We start from the raw sequence: 20,569 nt of genomic DNA, 5'->3' as shown, positions 1-20,569 counted from the left end.
TATACAATAATAAGCAGCGTTGTAGGTACGCGACGTCCGTTGACGGCGACGAGTGAAGTCGGTCAAACACAACCCGTATGTAGAGTACGTAGGTATGAATTATTATTATGTTAGGTACACCTCCGTGGCATTACCTATTATTACAAAAATACTCGGCGCGTTAGAAATCCGTTATTATAACGATATATATACAATAATATTATACAAAATATATATTATAGTGTAACGCGCGTCCGTCTGGTTAAAATAATAATATAATACGTCCCCTCTGCGCGTCGTGCACCGGTCAACACCGCGGGCCCCATTGTGCGTAAGTGTGTGCGTGCGGGCGCCGCGCCCGTGTGTGAATGCGAAAAATCAATACCGCCCCCGCGCCGCACCTTTGAGCCGCGACGAGATGACCATTCGGTAGAGGCTGCGTATATACCTATTATACACACACACACACACACACTCATACACACTCGACGCACGATACGGTTTACATTATATATATTAATATTATAGGTACGCGTATGTATTATTATTATGTGTACAACGTCAACATCTGTTGAAATGACCCAGTTGTGTCGCCGTATATATCTATCTATATATATATATATATATATATACGCTGCATAAAATATCAGCGCTTCCCGTATCCGGAGGTACGCGGGGGCGGAGGCGCGAATAGCAATAAAATGATGGAAAAAATAAAAACCATTTCGTATATTATGTATATAACGACCGTCGTCGTCCACGTTATATTATTATATTATGCACAACAGAGGTGGTGTGCGCGCGCGTATAATATATATTATATTATATTATTGTAGTCCATCGCGGCGAAATGACCGTTGTATTGTTGGGTCGTACCCATACAGCATCATGGTAATAATGTATGTACGCTACGAGCGCAATTAGAATATGACGATGGGTCGGTCGTGCACACATATACTGCGTGCATCTCATACATATTATATATGTTATATACGTACGGCGAGAGGACCCTCGGCCGTAAAACACAAAAGGCACTGATGAAGGGCCGGCTATAATATTATTATTATAATACGACGACGTTATGTGTGTGTGTGTGTGTGTGTGCTGTGTGGGCGAGACAAATTTCCCGCGTGTGCGTCTATACGAGGCCGTTGCACGTTGGCGAAGAAACGCTGCCGAACCGGAGGGATGTGGTAATACCGTGATACACAGTGTTTTCGAAAAGGCCGAGTCTCGCGCTCCGATATGGCTCGGGTATAGCCGGTATAAGTACCTACTATATGCCTGTATCTCTACATTTTATGAAATATAAATTATTGTGCTATGCTATGCGCAGTGCATATGAGAACGGAAATGACCGGCACTCGGACGGGAAATTACGATTACGAGTGTGTTGTTGTCGTCTCGACGGAGAAGAAATTGCATCTCTGTTGACGAAAAAAATAACAATACGATAGTAAATAGAGTCGCGATAGTGTACTATTATGTACGCGACCGTCTCGTATCGTATACTATATAATAATGCCGTGTTGACAGAATTTCCGCTAGAAAGCATAATATTTTATATAGTGTCGGCCTTTATTGTACTCTCTGATTACAAAAACCATCTTTCGCAAAAAAATTAACAAACAACGATATTCTCATCGTTATTTATATTATTATACAGCCGTTTTACGGTTTACGTGTTGGGTTCTCGACCCTCTTCCTTGCCGAGAAAAAAAAAACATTAGGACATTGTAGAGTTCGCCCGCCTTGTCCCGCTGTAGTTATATTGTTACTGGTGGTCTCGGTTTGGTATGTGATGTGTATATCATATAAATAATAATATATTAATTATTGGCTTTAAAATCATACAGCCTATATTAAATTGCAATGTACGCCGTACGACCAGTATACAGATTAGCCAAAAACTTTTTATTTTAATGGTGCCCGTGACAATAGTGATTTTCACTCATATATATATACTATTACATACGACCGATTGTCTATTTATTTTATATATTTATAAAATTCTTCATCAAGTCTGCTTTAAGCGTAATAGGTATACACGTTTACTCCGTGTGATTGCTGCACCGATGTAGACTATCACTTATATGACTATAATAAAAGTATCATATAATGTATAAATATATATATACTGTAACATACGCGAACTCGACCAGCTATATATTATTAGTGCGATGTGCAGCAGGGCTACTTTTGCACTACCGCGGGGACTTCACAAAAGGGATTTTATCGTTGTTTTTATATAATAGTATAATAGTTTCTAAAGCGACACGTTCGCGAATCCGTTGGATTAGTTGTCGATAGTTTTTATTGTTCTACAGACTACAATAATGTGTATGTATATAATATATAAGTAGAAACATTACTAAATGTTCAAATTAATATTGCAAAATTATATACGTTAATAAAATTACCTATATGTATTTAATATAAAGATACTATATAATAAACTATACGTCTTATAGTGTCTTATGAATAAATAAATATAGATATTTACTGACTTTTACATGTCATATTAAAATATTTTGCACCATTATACACATTTATAAAAATATTAAATTATATACCTATAGGTATATGAAGATTTTAATTTAGTTAAGATTTTTAACATTATTTAGTAGGTATTGCTTATTGGCTATTTGTATGTTTCAAAAATTATTCCTATAATATAGAATGTAGGTTTGACATTTATCGGGCGGTGTGTATTATATTGAAACGTTAACATTTTTATGAAGATTGATGTATTTATTTTTACATAGTGTATATAAATATACCTAAATATAATGATTAAAATCTATTTCCTATATTGAAAACAAATTTTGGACTATTTTGTTGTATAAACGTATATAATTGTACTATTTATTGGTACATAAAGGATAATTGTATAAGTACTTATATCAAATTAAACCTACAAATGATATATTGTGCGATTTGATGTATATCTACAAGTAAAGGTACTCAAACCTATACTTTTATATCGACGTATAGTCGATGTTAAATAGTTTACTACATACCATGCATGGGCGAAAAGGGCGTTTATCAGTGTAGAATTTAAAATAGGCGATATAAAACTTTAAACGGATGTTCAACATCTCTCTCTCTCTCTCTCTCTCTCTCTCTCTCGTTGCTCGAAAAACGTAGTTAGAAAAAAAATATAATAATAAAAAGGAATAATATTTGTACGCGAAATACCTGCTGCAGCAACGCGCACGTATAATAAATATATTGTATTATATTATTATATTATGTATAAAAAAAAGAAAAAACGCCGAGCGTACAAAAAAAAAAAAAAGCGTAGAAGAAAACCTTAAAAAGCCGCGCGGCCAAACGGAAGTCCGATTTAAAGAACTAGGCGTGTCCTCTCGGGGACCGGAGATGCAAGAAAAAAATCCGTACCCGCGAAAAGTTACAAGAGCTGCCGGGTGGACTTTTGACGGAGATGGGGTGACGGGCAGGGGGAGGGGGTTGAAAGTTTTGCAAATCCGTACGCGCCACGTCCGACGGGGACGGAGAGGAAAATCGTCGTCGCCTCCGACGGAAATGCCCGCGAACAGCGCTCGGCGCTCGGCGCGCGCGCTCGCCGAACACCGTCGCGCACACGCACGCGGGGCGTGTTCCGATTGGTCCCGCCGCCCGTCATGCCCCCTCGGACGGCCCCACCAGTACCTGTGTGTGTAAACGCTCCCCCCCCACCCGTAGGAACAAGCGCGGCGGTGGTGGTGGAGGTGGCACGGCGGCGGCGGTGGCCGACGGCGGCGCGACGGCGACGACTGAATGAGACAACACCGCGCGCCGCCTTCATATAGTCATACGCACCGGTCAAACGTACACGGTCGTCCCGCGCGCGGTTGTCGTCCGTTTTTTTTTTGGGTTTTTTCCGTTTTTTATTTTACGTTTTTTAAAAATTCTTCCTCGCACCCGACAGTGGAAACCCAAAAAATAAAATATTATTAAAAATCGTCGTCGCGAGACAGTGCCCATGTCGTCGAGATATACGATATTATAATAATATATCGGAGTCGTCGTTGTCATACACACGCATATTATATTTATATAATTATTACGATAATATAATATACGTGCTGCTTCGGTAAATATTATTAATTATCATAAAAATTGTGTACGCGCGATTGTGCCGTCGTCGAGACACTACGTTTACCGTGCGATCATTCGTCGCGCGCGCGCGTTCGTCCGTGTTACCGTCCGTCCGTTAAGCTGGAGGGCTTACCCGCGGTGGCCGGCGGAGAGGGGCTAAGGCTGGCCGCGGCCACCGGCGCCCAGTACCGCCGGGTCGACGACGAGTCGAAGCTCGCGCACAAGTTCCACCCGGCCGGGTTCGAGTTCTACCGGAACCTGCACAAGTTCCACAACCTGAACAACAACAACAACCACAGCAGCAAGAACAACAACAACAACGACTCGCCGCCTTCGGACAAGGCAGCCGTCGCGGCGGCCGCAGCCGCGGCCATGATCCTGCAACAGCACCACCGGATCGGCGGTCTGCTGGCCGGCCGTCGGCCGTCGTCGTGCGACGCCACCGCCGCCGCCGCCGCGGCCACCGACCAACAGCCGCTCGACCTCAGCTCGCTGTCCGTGCCCAAGTACAACAACGGTGGCCGGGCGCACCCGTACTTTGCGCACCATCACCACAACAACCATCATCACAGCCGGGTGGCGGCCGGCCACCAGCAGTCGTCCGCCAAGTCGACGGTGTCGTCGCCGCCACCGCCGCCGGCCCTGATGCGCGCGGTCCACGCGGCCGTCGGTTCGTCGTCCGACGACGACGATGAGGACGACGACGACGAAGACGACGAAGACGAACGCGGCAGCATTGGCGGCAGGAGGAGTCGCGGCGATCAGTCTTCGCCGCTACCGCCGCCCACGCCCAACGAAAACGGTAAGTCGATTGTCGTGTCCTGCTCGATTCCGCGTATTGCGGTCGATCGTATTATATCCTTCTCGCGAAACTTAACACTTTTTCCCAATTTTCTCGACCCCTTCGCCGTGCCGCTCACTACCCATCCCGCGGCACCTGTTAGTTGTTTCTCGCGATTGCGAGACGTCCACACGACGTCCCCTTTTTTACCGTAGCCGATGGGTTATATTCGGAACGATTGAACACGTCTGTTACAATATTTAGAACAAGGACGGCAGTTATAATTAGCGATCGATATATAGTTACGACTAACGACATGTCAATTAGTCATGGTTATCGAAAATCCTGCACTCGCTGCGTGTCTCCGTCGAGAGAGTTATTTCCGGTGAAAGAATATTCATGTTTTCCCGAATTCGTCAATCGCGGTTCACGTCACCGCTGCAATATTATAATGATCCGAGTACAATATAATAATAAATATATAAATAACGTGGCGTGAGATAATACACACGTTTATACGGTTAAGGTAAAGAGGTGCGACGAGACGGGTCCTAATTAATTGTCTACGAGTATAATATTGTAATATTGTATGCTTTTTAATTAAACAATCGTAACATGGTATTCCTACTGTTGTATACGCACCTGCAAAGACGTGTTATTTCATGATTATCGTTGGAAATCGTTTAGGAATCACAATATGCCTATTTGGAATCGGTCGACATTCCGCACAGTATTCCCACAACCTATTTATCTCTGTGACTCGACATTATGCAATGATTATTATTTATTAATATTGAATGATATGTGGTTGGTCAAACGACTTAATTTTGGAATTAGATTGAATGGGAATTTGAGGTATACATAATATTATTACATTAAGTTCTGTTGAATAATAATAAACGATAAAGAATGCGCAAACCATTTGATCCTCATAGAAATAAAATTAAATAGGTACTTAAGATTAAAAAAAATATATCATTTCGCGGAAATTCTATTTTTACGGGATACGGGTTTGAATGTAACTATTGTAAGATCGTTTACATTTCCCAAATTCAAGATATAAAATTAGAATAATATACCTAAACGAGATTGATAGATTATTTGAGACGGCACGTGTACGTAAACCATGAAATTACGATTAGATTTGATATGACGTTTGAAAATTAATTTCCTCGTGACCATAAATTAAAACTATCTAATATAGTTATTTTTAAAACTTCTTATAAAATCTGGAACAATAAGATCCAATTAAATGAATAATGTAATTTATAAATAACATTTTTCGAAAAATTTGCTTGTTGTGCATATTTAATTTACAAAAAGAATTTTAAAGAATTTTCTAACTTTAAACTATGAAGTAACCAGTATGTTGAACAATAAAAAATTCTGAATATAATTTTTTTTTTATAATAATATGTGTACAATAATTATTATCATTGCGTTTGACTAATTGATAATTTGTTAACTTTATAGTAACTTACTATTTTAATATTATTATAACATTTTGAATGTGTATTTAATTTTTTTAAATTAGTTAAATCTTAGTATAAAATATTACTTAAAGAATTCAAACATAATTTATGAAGCATAAATGCATAATGATACTGTATCGCTGTAAAAATATATTCATGTATTTTTAATGTCTTTACAAAAAAATATAGGAATCGGTCTTGTTTCTATACTTATTTAATATAATTAGTTTAATCATTATAATTTATAATCTATACAATAATCAGTCGGTATTATTTTATTTTAAACAGTTTTGTTTATGATAAAACATTTCTTTATTATAATTATTTATCAAATTTTAACCAAGGCAGTTAGAAATCTCATTAATTACAATGTTTCTTTATGTTATACCATGTTTATTTGCATTTCATATATGAGTTATTAATTAACAGTTCACCTGTTTTCATTTTATTATTATAAATTCTTATGTAGATACACACAGGAAAAAAGTAATTGTATGCATTTTTATCTCGTGTGCAGATTGTGTGAATTATAAACATCCATCATAATATATAACGCACATATCGTATTTAAATCCATAAAATGTATACTTATTACAATAGAAACGGATAGTTGTACTACAAAACAATAAGAAAAAAAAATGTTTATTTTTTGCTCATGTTCTTTAACGCGATTCTCGGTAAAAACTAAAAATTATTATTTAATTGCGAAATGAACAACACACACGCGTGCAATATCGTAGTCCGTTTATCGTAATGTTTCAGTTTCGCTCCGTTATTTTTTATTTTCATTTCATCGGGCAACGTCTTCTATAATTTACAAATTATTGAAACATATCATTATACTTACATTTTATATGGTTTACAAAAAGTTTATAAGCATTCAGTTATTATACTCATAAAAAAGTAACTATGATTTCCGTCAACGACAGAATTGTAATATATTCATTATATTCGCGTATAATAAAATATTATATTATACTACGCGGGTGTGAAGTATACAAAAAAAAACGTCATCCGAGAGGAATATATACACTATACAATCGCATTTAACACAAGTTAACCGCTGTTGATCGTTAACTCCAGATCAACGTGGACTTTCCAATAGTTTTTCCGGGATTTGTCTCGTAATGAAAATAACGCTATGACATTATTTCAAGCCACGGTCCACGGCTCGCGTCGGTGTTATACCATAAAAACGAAATTTAAGTGCCATGAATCCAAATTATATTATGCATCGGAATTCTTACAGCCCGAATTGTAATCATAATATTAAGTAAATATGCCTGTTGTGAATATATGATTTGTCAAGCCGATTAGCCAGTAGATCGTTTCTATACTAATACTATATGTTTTATGCGATATATTAACGATATATGATCCATGTATTGTATTTGTGGAGATTCTGTAAAATATTTAGTAGTAAATAGATCTGTAGAGGCTTGCCCTCTGCCTGATCGTTACATTGTTTTATTTTTTTCTCGTTTTTTTTATAGAACTTTTTTCTGTTAACAAACCCCCCAACTAAACAGAATAGATATAATATTTTACAGAAAAAGAACATTACATTTTTTAACTACCGTTTACCTTATAATTTATAGTATAATACCCAGTTTGTGTATTAAAATTAACTACAATTTGTAATTTTAAACCGTAGGCGTACTAATCATAAAAGTTAGAAAACTATCCGTATTATAAGATTTTAAAACCGAACTAAATATAGTAATTTAGTTCAAAATTTTAAATCAAATTTAAAATTTTTAAAAAAATAACGTTCTTTCATCAAAAATATTTACCACATGGTTTTCTCTATAACTTTTTTTTATTTGCGTTTATTGTTTGTATTTTTAATATTTTTAAAGATTTTATAGTGTATTTGATAAATGTTAAAATTATGGTATCTAAATCTTGATTCTTTGAGTTATGATCAAATAATAAACATTTAGCAAATTTACTATTTTAGTCCAATTTTTAAAAAGTACCAAGCTTTGGCAATGTTCAATTTAAAGGGATGTGAATATTATTGGGGGGGCACGACTTTGAGTACATTGTTTGAGTGACTAAGCCCCGATGAACGATCCGATCACCCTGTACGGTGTTATCGTTGGTCTTTATTGTGAAATCATCATAAAATTATAAAACACAATACTAAAACAATCAGCGATTGACGCGAAGAAGCCATTTAACTATATAATCCTACTGCTGTATTTTACCGATTGTGTCTCTGTCCTGCACGAGCTAATATCGTTAATACATCGCACGCGTCCTTTCCGCGTTGGTAAACCCTTTTTTTTTTTATGTACACCTATGCGATCATACCACGAACGGAGAGCGGAAAAAAAGAAAAGAGGTAGGTAGGTAACACAAGTCGTTATCCGGAAGGGTCGCGCCTCCCTGTTTTTTTCTCGTTTTGTTTTCCGACGGCTCGCGTACGCGTAACCCCATCCGGCACATCCACCCCCCATCATCATCATCGTCGTCGGTTAGGTCTGCGGGTCCGAATCCCGTGCGGATTGAACGGTGTAACGGGTTGGGCACGAGGGCTACTTTGTTCGGGAGGGCACACTTCCTCGTCCCCCGCCCGCCCATATGTGTAGTACCCATTACTATTGTTACTACGTATCGCTCGCGCGCGCCGTTATAATATTTACACTGTGACTCTCGGGCCGGCGGTCGTGCCCGTGCGCCGCCGCCGCGTCCCCCGAACAGATGTTTATAATAATGGTATATAATATAATAATACACACCATCGTGCAGTGTCTGCTTCGGCGCGAGACTCGTAAATTCCCCCGCTCGAGCCAAAAACCATATAATAATACAATATCGTACTAAAAAACAATAACGATTAAAAAATATAAAACAGCGCTCGTGTCCGCGTTTTTCTAAAGACCCTGACGAGGAATTCGCGTCCCGCCGTACAAACCCGCGGGTTTGATCTATCTATATAGCACTGAACTCGAAAACGTACATAGGCGGGCGTTGAATTTCATCAAACTACGTTTTTTACCGTTTGTGGGTAAACAAAAATGACGTGTATTCAGTACATAATATTATATAGTATTAACCAGTGGTCGCCGCCGTCATGCTGAACTTTGTGTTTTTGTGGATTTCGGAATCGCGTGCGACTGCTCGAGAAGTATAATATCGTACATTATACCTGTACACGTGTACGATGTCGCTTCACGATACCGTGTTCGATATCAACCGTTTTCGTATGCCACGCCCATCACGATTATCGCTATTTTCTGTATAATAAGTGTTATGATTACATGATTTTCCCGTAAATTATATCTCGCGTATAATAACGTACTTATTTAATGTTGTGTTATTTATATTTTCCCTTTGACGATATTATTATATTATTATGCAGGCAATAGGCATATCGTATAAAGTAACCGTATCGAGAAAACGTCTTGTTGGCGTTCTATTCAAAGCATTTTAGTATTTGAAGATAATTGTCATTAAGCCATTGTTATTATTATTATTATGTTACTGGAAAAAACCTATTGCAAAATATCATGTATACCAATAAAATTAGAAGAAACGTCGATAATTACTAATTAGTAATTTGTATCGTTCTCGCAGTGGCGTATGACTAATTGTATACTACTAAGTACATATCGGCGACCTAGCTGTATTGATATTATAATTTGTTTTACACAAGATCATGTACTCGGTGTTTCCAAACCTATATATTGTATTATTAATTTTATATTATATCATTAATAAACCGTGTTTATTACTCAAAAATTTAAAATTTAAATTCTATGTTTTTTTTTTTATTGCCATGTCATTAATTCTATAATTGGATATAAGCACCGCCGCGTAGTTAAATAAAAATTACTCGAAACAAAAGGGAACAATAACGTACAACCTCTGTAACACAGTAGTCTTTTAATTTTATGCAAATAATACGTTAGCATAATAATATTATGACCTAGTGCCGTTAATTTCGGTGATATCCCGTCTTATCTGTACCGGCGATCTCAAGGAATTTCCGTTTTAGACTTGCATAAGACATAATGAGATATCATGGTTATAAAAATGAAAAATTGAATAATGTCTAAAGTAATCATCTACAGAAACAATGAGTTCACACATTTTATAGGCATTAATAAAATAATATGCGTGTCTTTCAGTCGATGGACGATATATATTTTCATTGAACAGCCGTGTAGTTAATTATGTAAAACAAAAGATTTTGTGCTAAGGAGGAATAAAATAGGTTTCGTCCTTGGTCGTATAATATTTTGTTATCCGAACATATTGTAAACAATTGCATTTACGGTGTAATGACGTATATCCATCAAACCTCAAAGAAATTATTATTTTGTAAAGGCAATGTATAGCCTGGTTTCCATCGTAACGCATTAGAACAAGGACTAGTAAAATTACCATATAATATCGTATCCAACATTTTATGTTAATGTCTAAATGTATCAAATCGGTTTTTAATTGACCTCTCCTTCGAGTACAATAATTATAAGTGCATTATCTCACGCTCCCAGTGAACCCGGACAAGTGCCAATAATAACTAAAAATCAGTGGCGCCTTTTCTCCAAAGATCCCTGTAGATTGCACCCGGGGCCACGACGTTTAAATGCATTCATATTTGTATACCACCTGTTGATATGTCAATTTAACAGGTTTGCTATCAGATTTTTGTCAGAAGATTTTAAAATATATTATGTGTATTTTAATACAACATTATACAATCGTATTCAGAGATAAATATCACTACATAAATATACAATATACGGTTTCGTCGAATGACTGTGTCGGTATTGTTTCGTTCTCACGACAAAGCCTAGGGCGTTAAAGTCACTTTTCCGAAAAATTTAAATTGGACTCGCCACTCGGTTGTACGAGAGACAGAAGGGTGGTATGTGTATATAAGAATGGGAAAAAACCTAGTAAAATAATGGGAAATAAAAAGAAAGAAATTAAATGTACTAAGAAACATAGAGAGACGGCCAGCGCGGCGACCGCCTTATGAATACGTTATTATTATATATAAAAAAAAAGAAGTGCCCGGTTAAAAGCCCAGAAGCTAAAACGTATTATTTCTACTCCGGTAATGACTCGGCACAATTTGTTGGTTCGGAATTAGCTTCTCCTTTCATACATACATACACACACACACACACGCGCGCGCGCGCGCGTATCATACTACACGTGTGTAAGGCCTTCGTAGTTATCAATAATGAATACAGTATATAAGAAGACGAACGTCTTAGAAAGAGCAAGACAGAAAAAATAAAAATGCATTAAGAATATTATTTGTCATCGATTGTGTGACTCGTGCAAGAATGCCGGCGATATATGTAATCCGTTTCGGGTAATTATTCTTTTGTTAGTAAAATGCGTTCTTTATTGGTGTCTCGACCAATGGACGACATGGACAATAATATCATTCCACATGCAGTTTTTTCTCAATTCCATTATTATTATATTATAATGTATGTATTCAGATTGATGTCGTGACACAAAAGAAAACTAAGGAGAGAAATCTGTACAAAGAAAAAAAATCAAATTTGGTATTTAAATCTTTTAAATTTGGTTGGTTGATCATAATTTATAACTTGAAAACGTTCACTTTGATAATAAAATGACTGCAAAGAATTATATTTACCATTTTAAATGTCTAGTAATTTAATATTTTTAGTTGTGTTCTATGAGTATAAAAAAGTGATGATTTTTAATCATAAATTATTAATAAAATACCATCCATTGAAAAGAATCTTGTTGTTTCAAATTTCATTGTTGCAAAATAATAATAATTATTCGTGAATAAGACATTATTTAGAAAGTCCTTGTAATTAGCGTAATCAATGTCAATCATAAGACGTATAATATGTTGAGATACTTGTACGATAGTTTTTGGTTAGCTCGGCGTTTTTCTCTTTAGTATCGTCCGGCAATTTCGAAATACAAACAACGCACAGGGGTTTAATATTATATTTATATAGGATTTGAACACTGGGGTCGAAAGGCGATCTGAGTTGATCTGAAAAAAAATTAAGTATATAAAAGAATAAAAACATTTCTACTCTCTTGTACGAGATGCGAGTGTATCTCTACCTACAATCGCGCGGCGCATCGGCGGGTGACCGCCGCCACTCTGAATAATATGTATATGTTTACGCGCCTACTATCGACTACTATCCATATAATGTTATATAATAATATTATATTATACCTATACATACGACGACAGTGGTCTCGCGCGGACCCGTCGCCCCCGTCGTTTCCGCACCTGTCCCACCTCGCACCGGTCGCCTTCGGTTAATAATAATAATAATTGCCAACGTGCCCGTCCGTCCTGCCACTAAACACACACACACACACACACACGATGTATATATATATAGTATGGTGGGATATAGGTAAGTAATATATTATAATAATAATAATGTATATGTGCGCCCAACTACCGCGCTTAATAATAATAATAATAAAAAGTATACTTCCTCGGGCGGCAACACGCATGTACAGCGAGACGACACGGTGTGAACAAGTTACCCGCGGCGGCGCACCGTTTCAATTTGTCCAATTATCGCGCAAGGGATTAATCACCGCCGCCGCATCATCGTCATAGATACGCGCGGTGGTCGTTTGTCAAACGCGTGTAAAGAGTGGAAAGGAAAAAAAATATACATATATTACACACACGTACGTCGTAGGTACATATATTTAAAAAATAAAACCACACGATCTAGCGGTGGCGGTGGCAGGAGGATTGGCTGTGCCCCCGAGGCCGGCGACCGGCACCTAGGAATGTTTTTTATTTTTATTTTACACAGTACGTATATAATATAGTATATATACTATACGATATGTTACGAGTGTTTCGACGACCGATGATGATGATGATGATGCCGCCGCGCGTTGCATGTAAATCGGTTCGCGGCTCGACGACGACGACGACGTCTTCATTACTGAACGCGCGCGCACTCGATATAATATATAATAGTAATAATAATAATAATAATAATATGATATACCGACCGACGACGACTAGACTTGAGCCGGTCGCGGTTGCAGCGCTGTACGTATAGTGCCTGTAATACTATTATTATTATACATTGGTGTATTATGTGTATATAATATATGTATCGTACGCGTATATACGCATAAACGCGCGCCCGCCAAGACAGGTGCGCTCAATCAAAACGAAAAAAGAAAATAATATATTATAAACGCCTCTTCTCCGCGCGCGCGTCGAGTTCTTCACTTTTACAAATTTCAAAATCTGTACTACGCCTATTTCGTACAATAATAGCCGGTATACGACCGACTGCTAAACGGTTTTGTGTATATGTGTATATATGTAGGTAATATACGCGGCCTGAAAACGAAATTAAGTGTCTGTGGTTATATGTATAAATAATATATAGGTACCGACATCAAACGCTATTACTTTCCCGCCGCCACTGTTGACCATCAGTGTAATTTTTTTTCCTTCATATTATATATGCTCGACGCGAGTAAAATTAGTCGTAGATATATATTTAGACGGCCACTATGTATATATTGTGTATTATCTCTATCGCGAATAGAACACTTATATTACGTATTATCATACCCGAACAGATACGCCTGCAAACTAACTATATCACAATACGCTTTTTATATTATTATATACGTGCGAAATGTGTTACTTCGATGGTTTTTTCCTTAAAATTCAACTATATATATATTATATTAAATAGTTACTGTACGCGATTCGATGATATCATTATTTTATCAAATATTTGTGATGTTTGTATAACCTCTATACTTTTCTATTGTATTTACCTGTAACTTATTCGGCATAGATAATGCACCTTATTATATTCATATAATATTACATATGTGTATTTCCTTGAACGTGACTATAGGATTTATAGGGCCAGCGGGACACTTTAAGTGTTCGAAAAGTGAATTCGAGTTCGAGTGCTTGACACACATAGTAACGAAAACCACAACAATAAACGAGATCCTACCGAGAGAAGTATTACCGGGCCCGGGATATAGACAAAAGCGATTATTGTATGGATAATATGTCTAGGGAGTCTTGAAATGAAGTCAAGGTCTCTGTAGTGGAATTTATTGCTGCGAATTTCGGTGCCACCCGGTAGCTCTCATACATGTATAATATAGTGTATTGTATATTATAATATATTTATTCATGTGCGTTGACGACGGTGGCGGTCTGATATGTAAAAAAAAAAGCATTAAGATGGACAAAAAAACACACACTATATACCGAGCGTTAGGAATTCATTAGCGGCGAGATAGAAAGGGTCCGAAAGAAATCCTTGGTCTTAATTGTGTATAAAAGCGTCTGTGGATATAATATATGGAAACCGGCGCGTAATTAGAATAGACGAAAATTGTATTTTAATAATAATAGTTGATAATAATAATAACAACCGCGGTAGCCCCGGAAGAATGAAAAAGTGTTTAGAGAGAAGGCCATTAGTTATTCATGGCTGACACGCGGGGCTGAATCATGCGTTATTAAAAAAAAAAAAAAAAGAACCCGAAAGAAAGAGAGGTAAAGAAATAATATCGTATTGCTTAACGACGAAATATTCTTTACATATATATGCCTCAAACCCATTCTGTTTCTCATTAAAATATCATTAGTCCGAACGAGTGTGTGCCTTTCGATTCTCTCCCCACCTCCCCTCAAACTTTAGGACCCCGCTAATGACACACACACGATTCTGTGTATGATTATTAATCTTCCCCACTCTTGGTATAAACTAGATAAGTAAAAGTCTGTAATGCCGCAATGGTCATTTGTTGCGATTTAATTTTTTTGCTTCTATATATACATATATACTACAACTTTAAAAATATGATTCCGATAACTGTTTATGAAAATACAAATATTTAAAACAATTGAGAATATTTTAATTGAACAAAATTTTATTGGTAAATGGTAATAATATTAAATAATTTTTATGTTTATGTTAAACATGATAACGTGTAGGTACATGATTTAATGGGTTAAACATATAATATATGGTGACGTCAACACATTTGATTCATCTCGTAAATACCGGATGACTATTACCTATGTACGAATGACTCAAATATCTACCGAAATATTATAATATATTATACGAGACAGAATTAAAACATTTAATCGGTCTATCTATCATCACATACGATATTATATTTTATTCTGCGAAACTGTCGTTCACCTTGTTTTCTTGTTTGCATAGTTTCACTTTAAAATAGTGTGTGAAATCTGGTCTGCGTTTATAACACTCAAATACTCAATATAGCGTATATATACTTTTTATTTCTTTAATATTATAATATGTGTTTCATTTCTTTTCTTTTTTTTTTTTTTTTTTAGACACTTCAGACCGACTGATGCACCTCGAACACAAATTCTACTGCCGAGATGGTGAGTTTTAAAATTCTATTCTATCATTTATTATACACAAACATACATATTATACAACAATACGTGTAGAATGTACACCGTGCATCACTGCAGTGTATAATTCCCTCTTTTTTTTTTCATTTCGCCAAACATAATTATGTTCACGTTCTTGTATCGGCAGTGACCTTGGCATTTTTATTACCGTTGCGGTCGAAAAATATCGACAATATTTTTATGGCTATTAGTCCTCATCTTAGAATAAGTACTCCTTCTAAAACGTGTTTGCTTGAGGTAAAAATGATAGCTCTCGGGTGCAGAAAACTGGCGCCAACGCACAACCGCCACCACCACCACCGCCATTACCACCGGTCACCACAACCCTAAACGAGCGACTACCTGTAAAACGTTGGCCCAGGTTAGTTTATAGTGTCTAGGTATATTATATTGTATTATGTTATATTATGTATATATATAAGTATACATGTATATATTTAATATAATATACGTTGGTGTAAGCATTGTGTAAGAATATTATATGAGTGTTGGGTGCCGATTTTTTTCTTTTTTTTTATTAGAAAATCGGTACAAGTAAAAGGATTAACTCCGTGGGAAACACGGCACAGATTAATGAGAGTCTATTAGAGGTCTATGGAACAAAAAAAAAAAAAGAAAAAGAAAAAATAATGAAATAATGAAGTAGTAGCTTCGTGTATTGTTTCGACTGGACCGCAGACGACGAATCGTGATAGACGACCGAATGATATTTGACAATGGAATTTGGCATTGTAATACAGAATTAAAAATAAAAACAAAACAAAAAATTGAAACATTTTTAGGCTCCGAATTTCACGCTCATTATTAGCAATAAACGGTTGTGTATTATAATGTTATATATGATACTTTCACTCCCGTGCCAATAATTCGGTTCGATAAAAAAACGATATATTTTCTGCTCTCGTTAAGAATCCATAGTCGATATTTTTGTTGTCTTTCGAAATTTTAACAATCAGTAATTTCTAGTTCTCCAAACAGTAAAAACATACCTATATTTATGTTGATCTAATTAGATTATCGTGATCTTCCGTATAAGACAAATTGCGTTATTAAACCGAAACGATACAGTATTGAGCACGAGTTAATGGTTTCGGTATGTCACGAACTTCTCGGGAGGTGGTTGTTCGTCTGCTTTCTTTCCGGCTTCCCCGTAGTAATGTAATGAACCGAAACGTGTGATTTTATTGTACTCTCGTTAATTTAAATCACCCAAAATGTGTTATACAAAATATCTTAATGCAACCAAATGTTTCAGGCTACATATAGGTATGTAAAAACAAAAAATTAGTGTTTTTGTTATGTATCTTTGCATCATATAAATCCAATAAGATAAAAATGTAAAATGACTTGCACTACTGTTTAAATAACTGAAACCTGAACAACTGGCTCGTTCTCATTAATCATGTCTAATACAGACAAGCGTAAATCTAATTTAATTTTAAATTACTTCTTTTTATATGGATATAAAGTTCTACGCGATTTTATTCCTAGTAATAAATGTGTATGGTAGTATATTGCACATAAAAACGCGTAAATGCACACGTTGTTTTTATTCCGAATAAGATTACGATTCAGATAGTGTAGTTTTTTTGCACGCAGAAATTCAATATCGGAAACGAGTGTGTACCTAGTAAGTACATTAATGTTGCTCTTGATTATCAGTTATGCAAATGCATGGTATTATATTGCGTGTAACAGCGAAAGCATAATTAATGTTATGAAGATGGTGGGAGTAGAACTATTCGTAGAAAAAAACTAATTTCATTTTTAATGTCTTTCTTCGGGTCGGAAATACAGAAAGGGGAAGGGAAACGATAATGAATTATAATAATACGTACGAGAAATATATTAATTAACAGGTACTATTATGTAAAAAAAAAATCGTTACTGGACCACATCGAACAAACACAGTTTCTCAACTGGACTAGGAAATTCTACAATAAATTCTTGTAAACGGACAATTCTTTCTTTTTTTCCTCCCTGCAACAATATAATTCCCATTCATGTATGCGCATTTTGTTGACAATTTCCTACACGTTCTTGCAGTCTGGTCACGTTTTTTTACACAACTGCATTAAAGCCGGTACCCCCCAGACTGGTCCTAGACGGGTATTTTATTTTCCCTACCTTATTTTATAGGTTTGTACACTCATCTTCAATCCGAGCACACCGATTCAAAGAACTATTGCACGTGCTGCAACTGCTATTGTACAACAGACTATTTCGATAATGTCAAGTTGCACATATCGGTCGAATACGCGATAGTGTACATATGTATGTTTTATAATTCATGATGTGAATAACATGTAATTAAATATAAAATAGTTATGTAAATAAACGGAAAACATAAAAAAAATCACATGTGTAGGTAGTAACAATATTAACGTAAATCAGTTGTTGTGTTGTTTTAAGAATAATTGTATAATTATAATTAGGTTATTTATCATGAGCAATTCGGTAGTGTTTTATCGAATAAAACATTAGAAAACATATTATATACTTGATTAGAATTTGGAATACTTATTTTGGTGGGCGTTAGATAAATATAAAATAGTTTGAATATTCAAGATTATACAGACTTAATTGAAAAGTACTATAAATATATTATATTTTATTACTTATTACTTTCATTTACTCTATTTATATAACAATATTACTGATGATGACATTGTATCACATAAATACGTTACGATATAGGCAGTAAGTATACAAAGATGATTAATGTGCAACTATTGACCTACAATTAGTATGAAAAATCTTGAATAATGCAAATTGTTTTGTAAATTTACAATTTTGAAAATTTTTTACAGTTACTACTTACACCATAAAGTAACATGATAATAAATGAATCCAAATATTAAAATTAATACTATTAGATAAACAAATATACTAATGACAATAATTTCTGTTAATGTGTTACTTATTTGTTTATTATATTATTAATTTACTTACAAAATGTATGTATATTTTAACAAGCACAATTCACGTTTACTTGAATTACATATTATTATAATATTATCTGTCAGGCGCAGTGCAATCAAATTTCTGTGGGATTTTATTTTTATTTTAAACGATTGTTTCCACGTACAAACGAATTAAAACAAGTATACCTATGTTAAAAAAAAAATGTCTACTTTATCCTAAACGATATTTTAAACACGTCTTATTGGGATCGCCCCCCCCCCCCCAAAAAAAAAAAAAAACATTTGCTCTACAACAATATTATAATATGTTCCTTAATATTTATTTAAAGTTGTTTTGATAAAATAATCAATCAAACTGTGTTCGGTAGGCTTTCACAGAAACGACCAACAGGACTTAAAAAAATTAAAGTTGCGCGACGGGTTGCCCTCGCTCGTTGTTGCGTTCGACTCCGAAGGTGGCGTTTCCATATCTGTGCTTTCACCTGGATATCATCTGCATCGAATGAGCGAGTGCGCCCGCGCCGGCTGTAATAATTCGCGCCGCATCAATCATAACGCACGCGCGTTCAAAAATCCAAAAAGGGCGGCGTGGAATGAGAAACCCAATAATAGCTGCACGTCCATTTCCATATTAACGAAACGACTGGCGGCTAACCCCTCACGCGAAAATATATCGCTTCAATTTCCTTTTCGTTTTTCCTCCTTTACACTCAATATATTTATATATATGTATTATTATGTCACTGCGTGTGTGCAGTATTTGGCTCCTAGTTATATATCAAAGTCGTTTTTTTCACCTTAAATCTATTAGACCGTTGTCGTCCCACGTATAGGTTTCGTATTTCTCTTTTTCGGGTCTGTTTTATATTTATTATTAAAACGATCGCCATAGACCCGATAGACGTTTATAAAACGCTTTCGGTTAGCTATAGGTACCAGCTACTTTTCGTCTATAACGGCACACGAGTTGCCATGTTATTGTTATTATTGCTACGGAGAAAATGGTTCAGCTACGTTAGAGGTTATTTTGGGTTGTTTTTTTTTTCATGTATATTTTTCTTGTCCTATAACGTTCATCGATTAAAATTGTATTATAATATACAATCAACTTTGATACACCTATAAATACTATAAAGAAAAAAAATAAGAAATAATTCAATTTATTAGTAAATTAAAATATTGCAAACAATAATTATAGTATTACAATGTTCTAATAATATATGCATATTACACATATAATTATTTGCCTATTGACATTGAAATTATACTAATTATAATATGCATTGTACGTGTATGTATAACTAAACTATAGTTTATTACTTTTATTAAAAATTCATTTTTACTAAAAATTAAAACATCTTCATTGTATTGTGTAAAGACACATCCAGTATTTTATACTTTTTTTTACTTACAACTTATATGACCTTAATATGTAATTGTAAACTTCCGACTCAGTCAAAATATAAATATTATAAAATTTCAAATGTAATTCTCACACGATGAGTCATGGTACACTTTTTATAGGAAAAATGCATCTTGTTAGGTTTTAAATGTATTTAAGCTGAATAGAATTAAATAATGTTTTATTGTACCGTAACTCCTAAAACATATATTTATTTTATTGTAATACAAACTAACGTTAGGACGTATATTCTAAATTAACGGTTTATAATAAGTAAAATTTTAAAAATAGCGTCTGTTTAAATGTATATTTAATTCTTATTTAGATTAAGTATTAAACTATAATAAATAACATCACGAATAAATAATAATCTATTATAATTATTTCCTTTAATGGCTCAACATTACATTCATTTTAAACGTGTACACGTATTTTCAGACACCCAAAAACTTTTTTTCTTTATTACCATTTCCTGCA

The 20,569-nt window shown here is 35.2% G+C and overlaps 1 protein-coding gene across 1 annotated transcript in view; it reads left to right on the top strand.

The window, feature by feature from the left end:
- Positions 1 to 3,799: 3,799 nt before the first annotated feature.
- LOC113558640 (POU domain protein 2-like) overlaps positions 3,800 to 20,569 on the top strand; it is a 37,873-nt gene continuing 21,103 nt past the window's right edge. The window contains exons 1-2 of the mRNA XM_026964132.2: positions 3,800 to 4,882; positions 15,683 to 15,733. Of these exons, the coding sequence (XP_026819933.1) occupies positions 4,453 to 4,882; positions 15,683 to 15,733 (481 nt within the window). The 5' untranslated portion in view covers positions 3,800 to 4,452. The remainder of the gene's footprint in view (positions 4,883 to 15,682; positions 15,734 to 20,569) is intronic.

Source organism: Rhopalosiphum maidis, chromosome 1, assembly GCF_003676215.2.
Source record: "Rhopalosiphum maidis isolate BTI-1 chromosome 1, ASM367621v3, whole genome shotgun sequence".
Classification (NCBI taxonomy): Eukaryota; Metazoa; Arthropoda; class Insecta; order Hemiptera; family Aphididae; genus Rhopalosiphum; species Rhopalosiphum maidis.
Note: the sequence above shows the minus strand (reverse complement) of the source record. Positions and strands in the feature narration are given on the sequence as shown.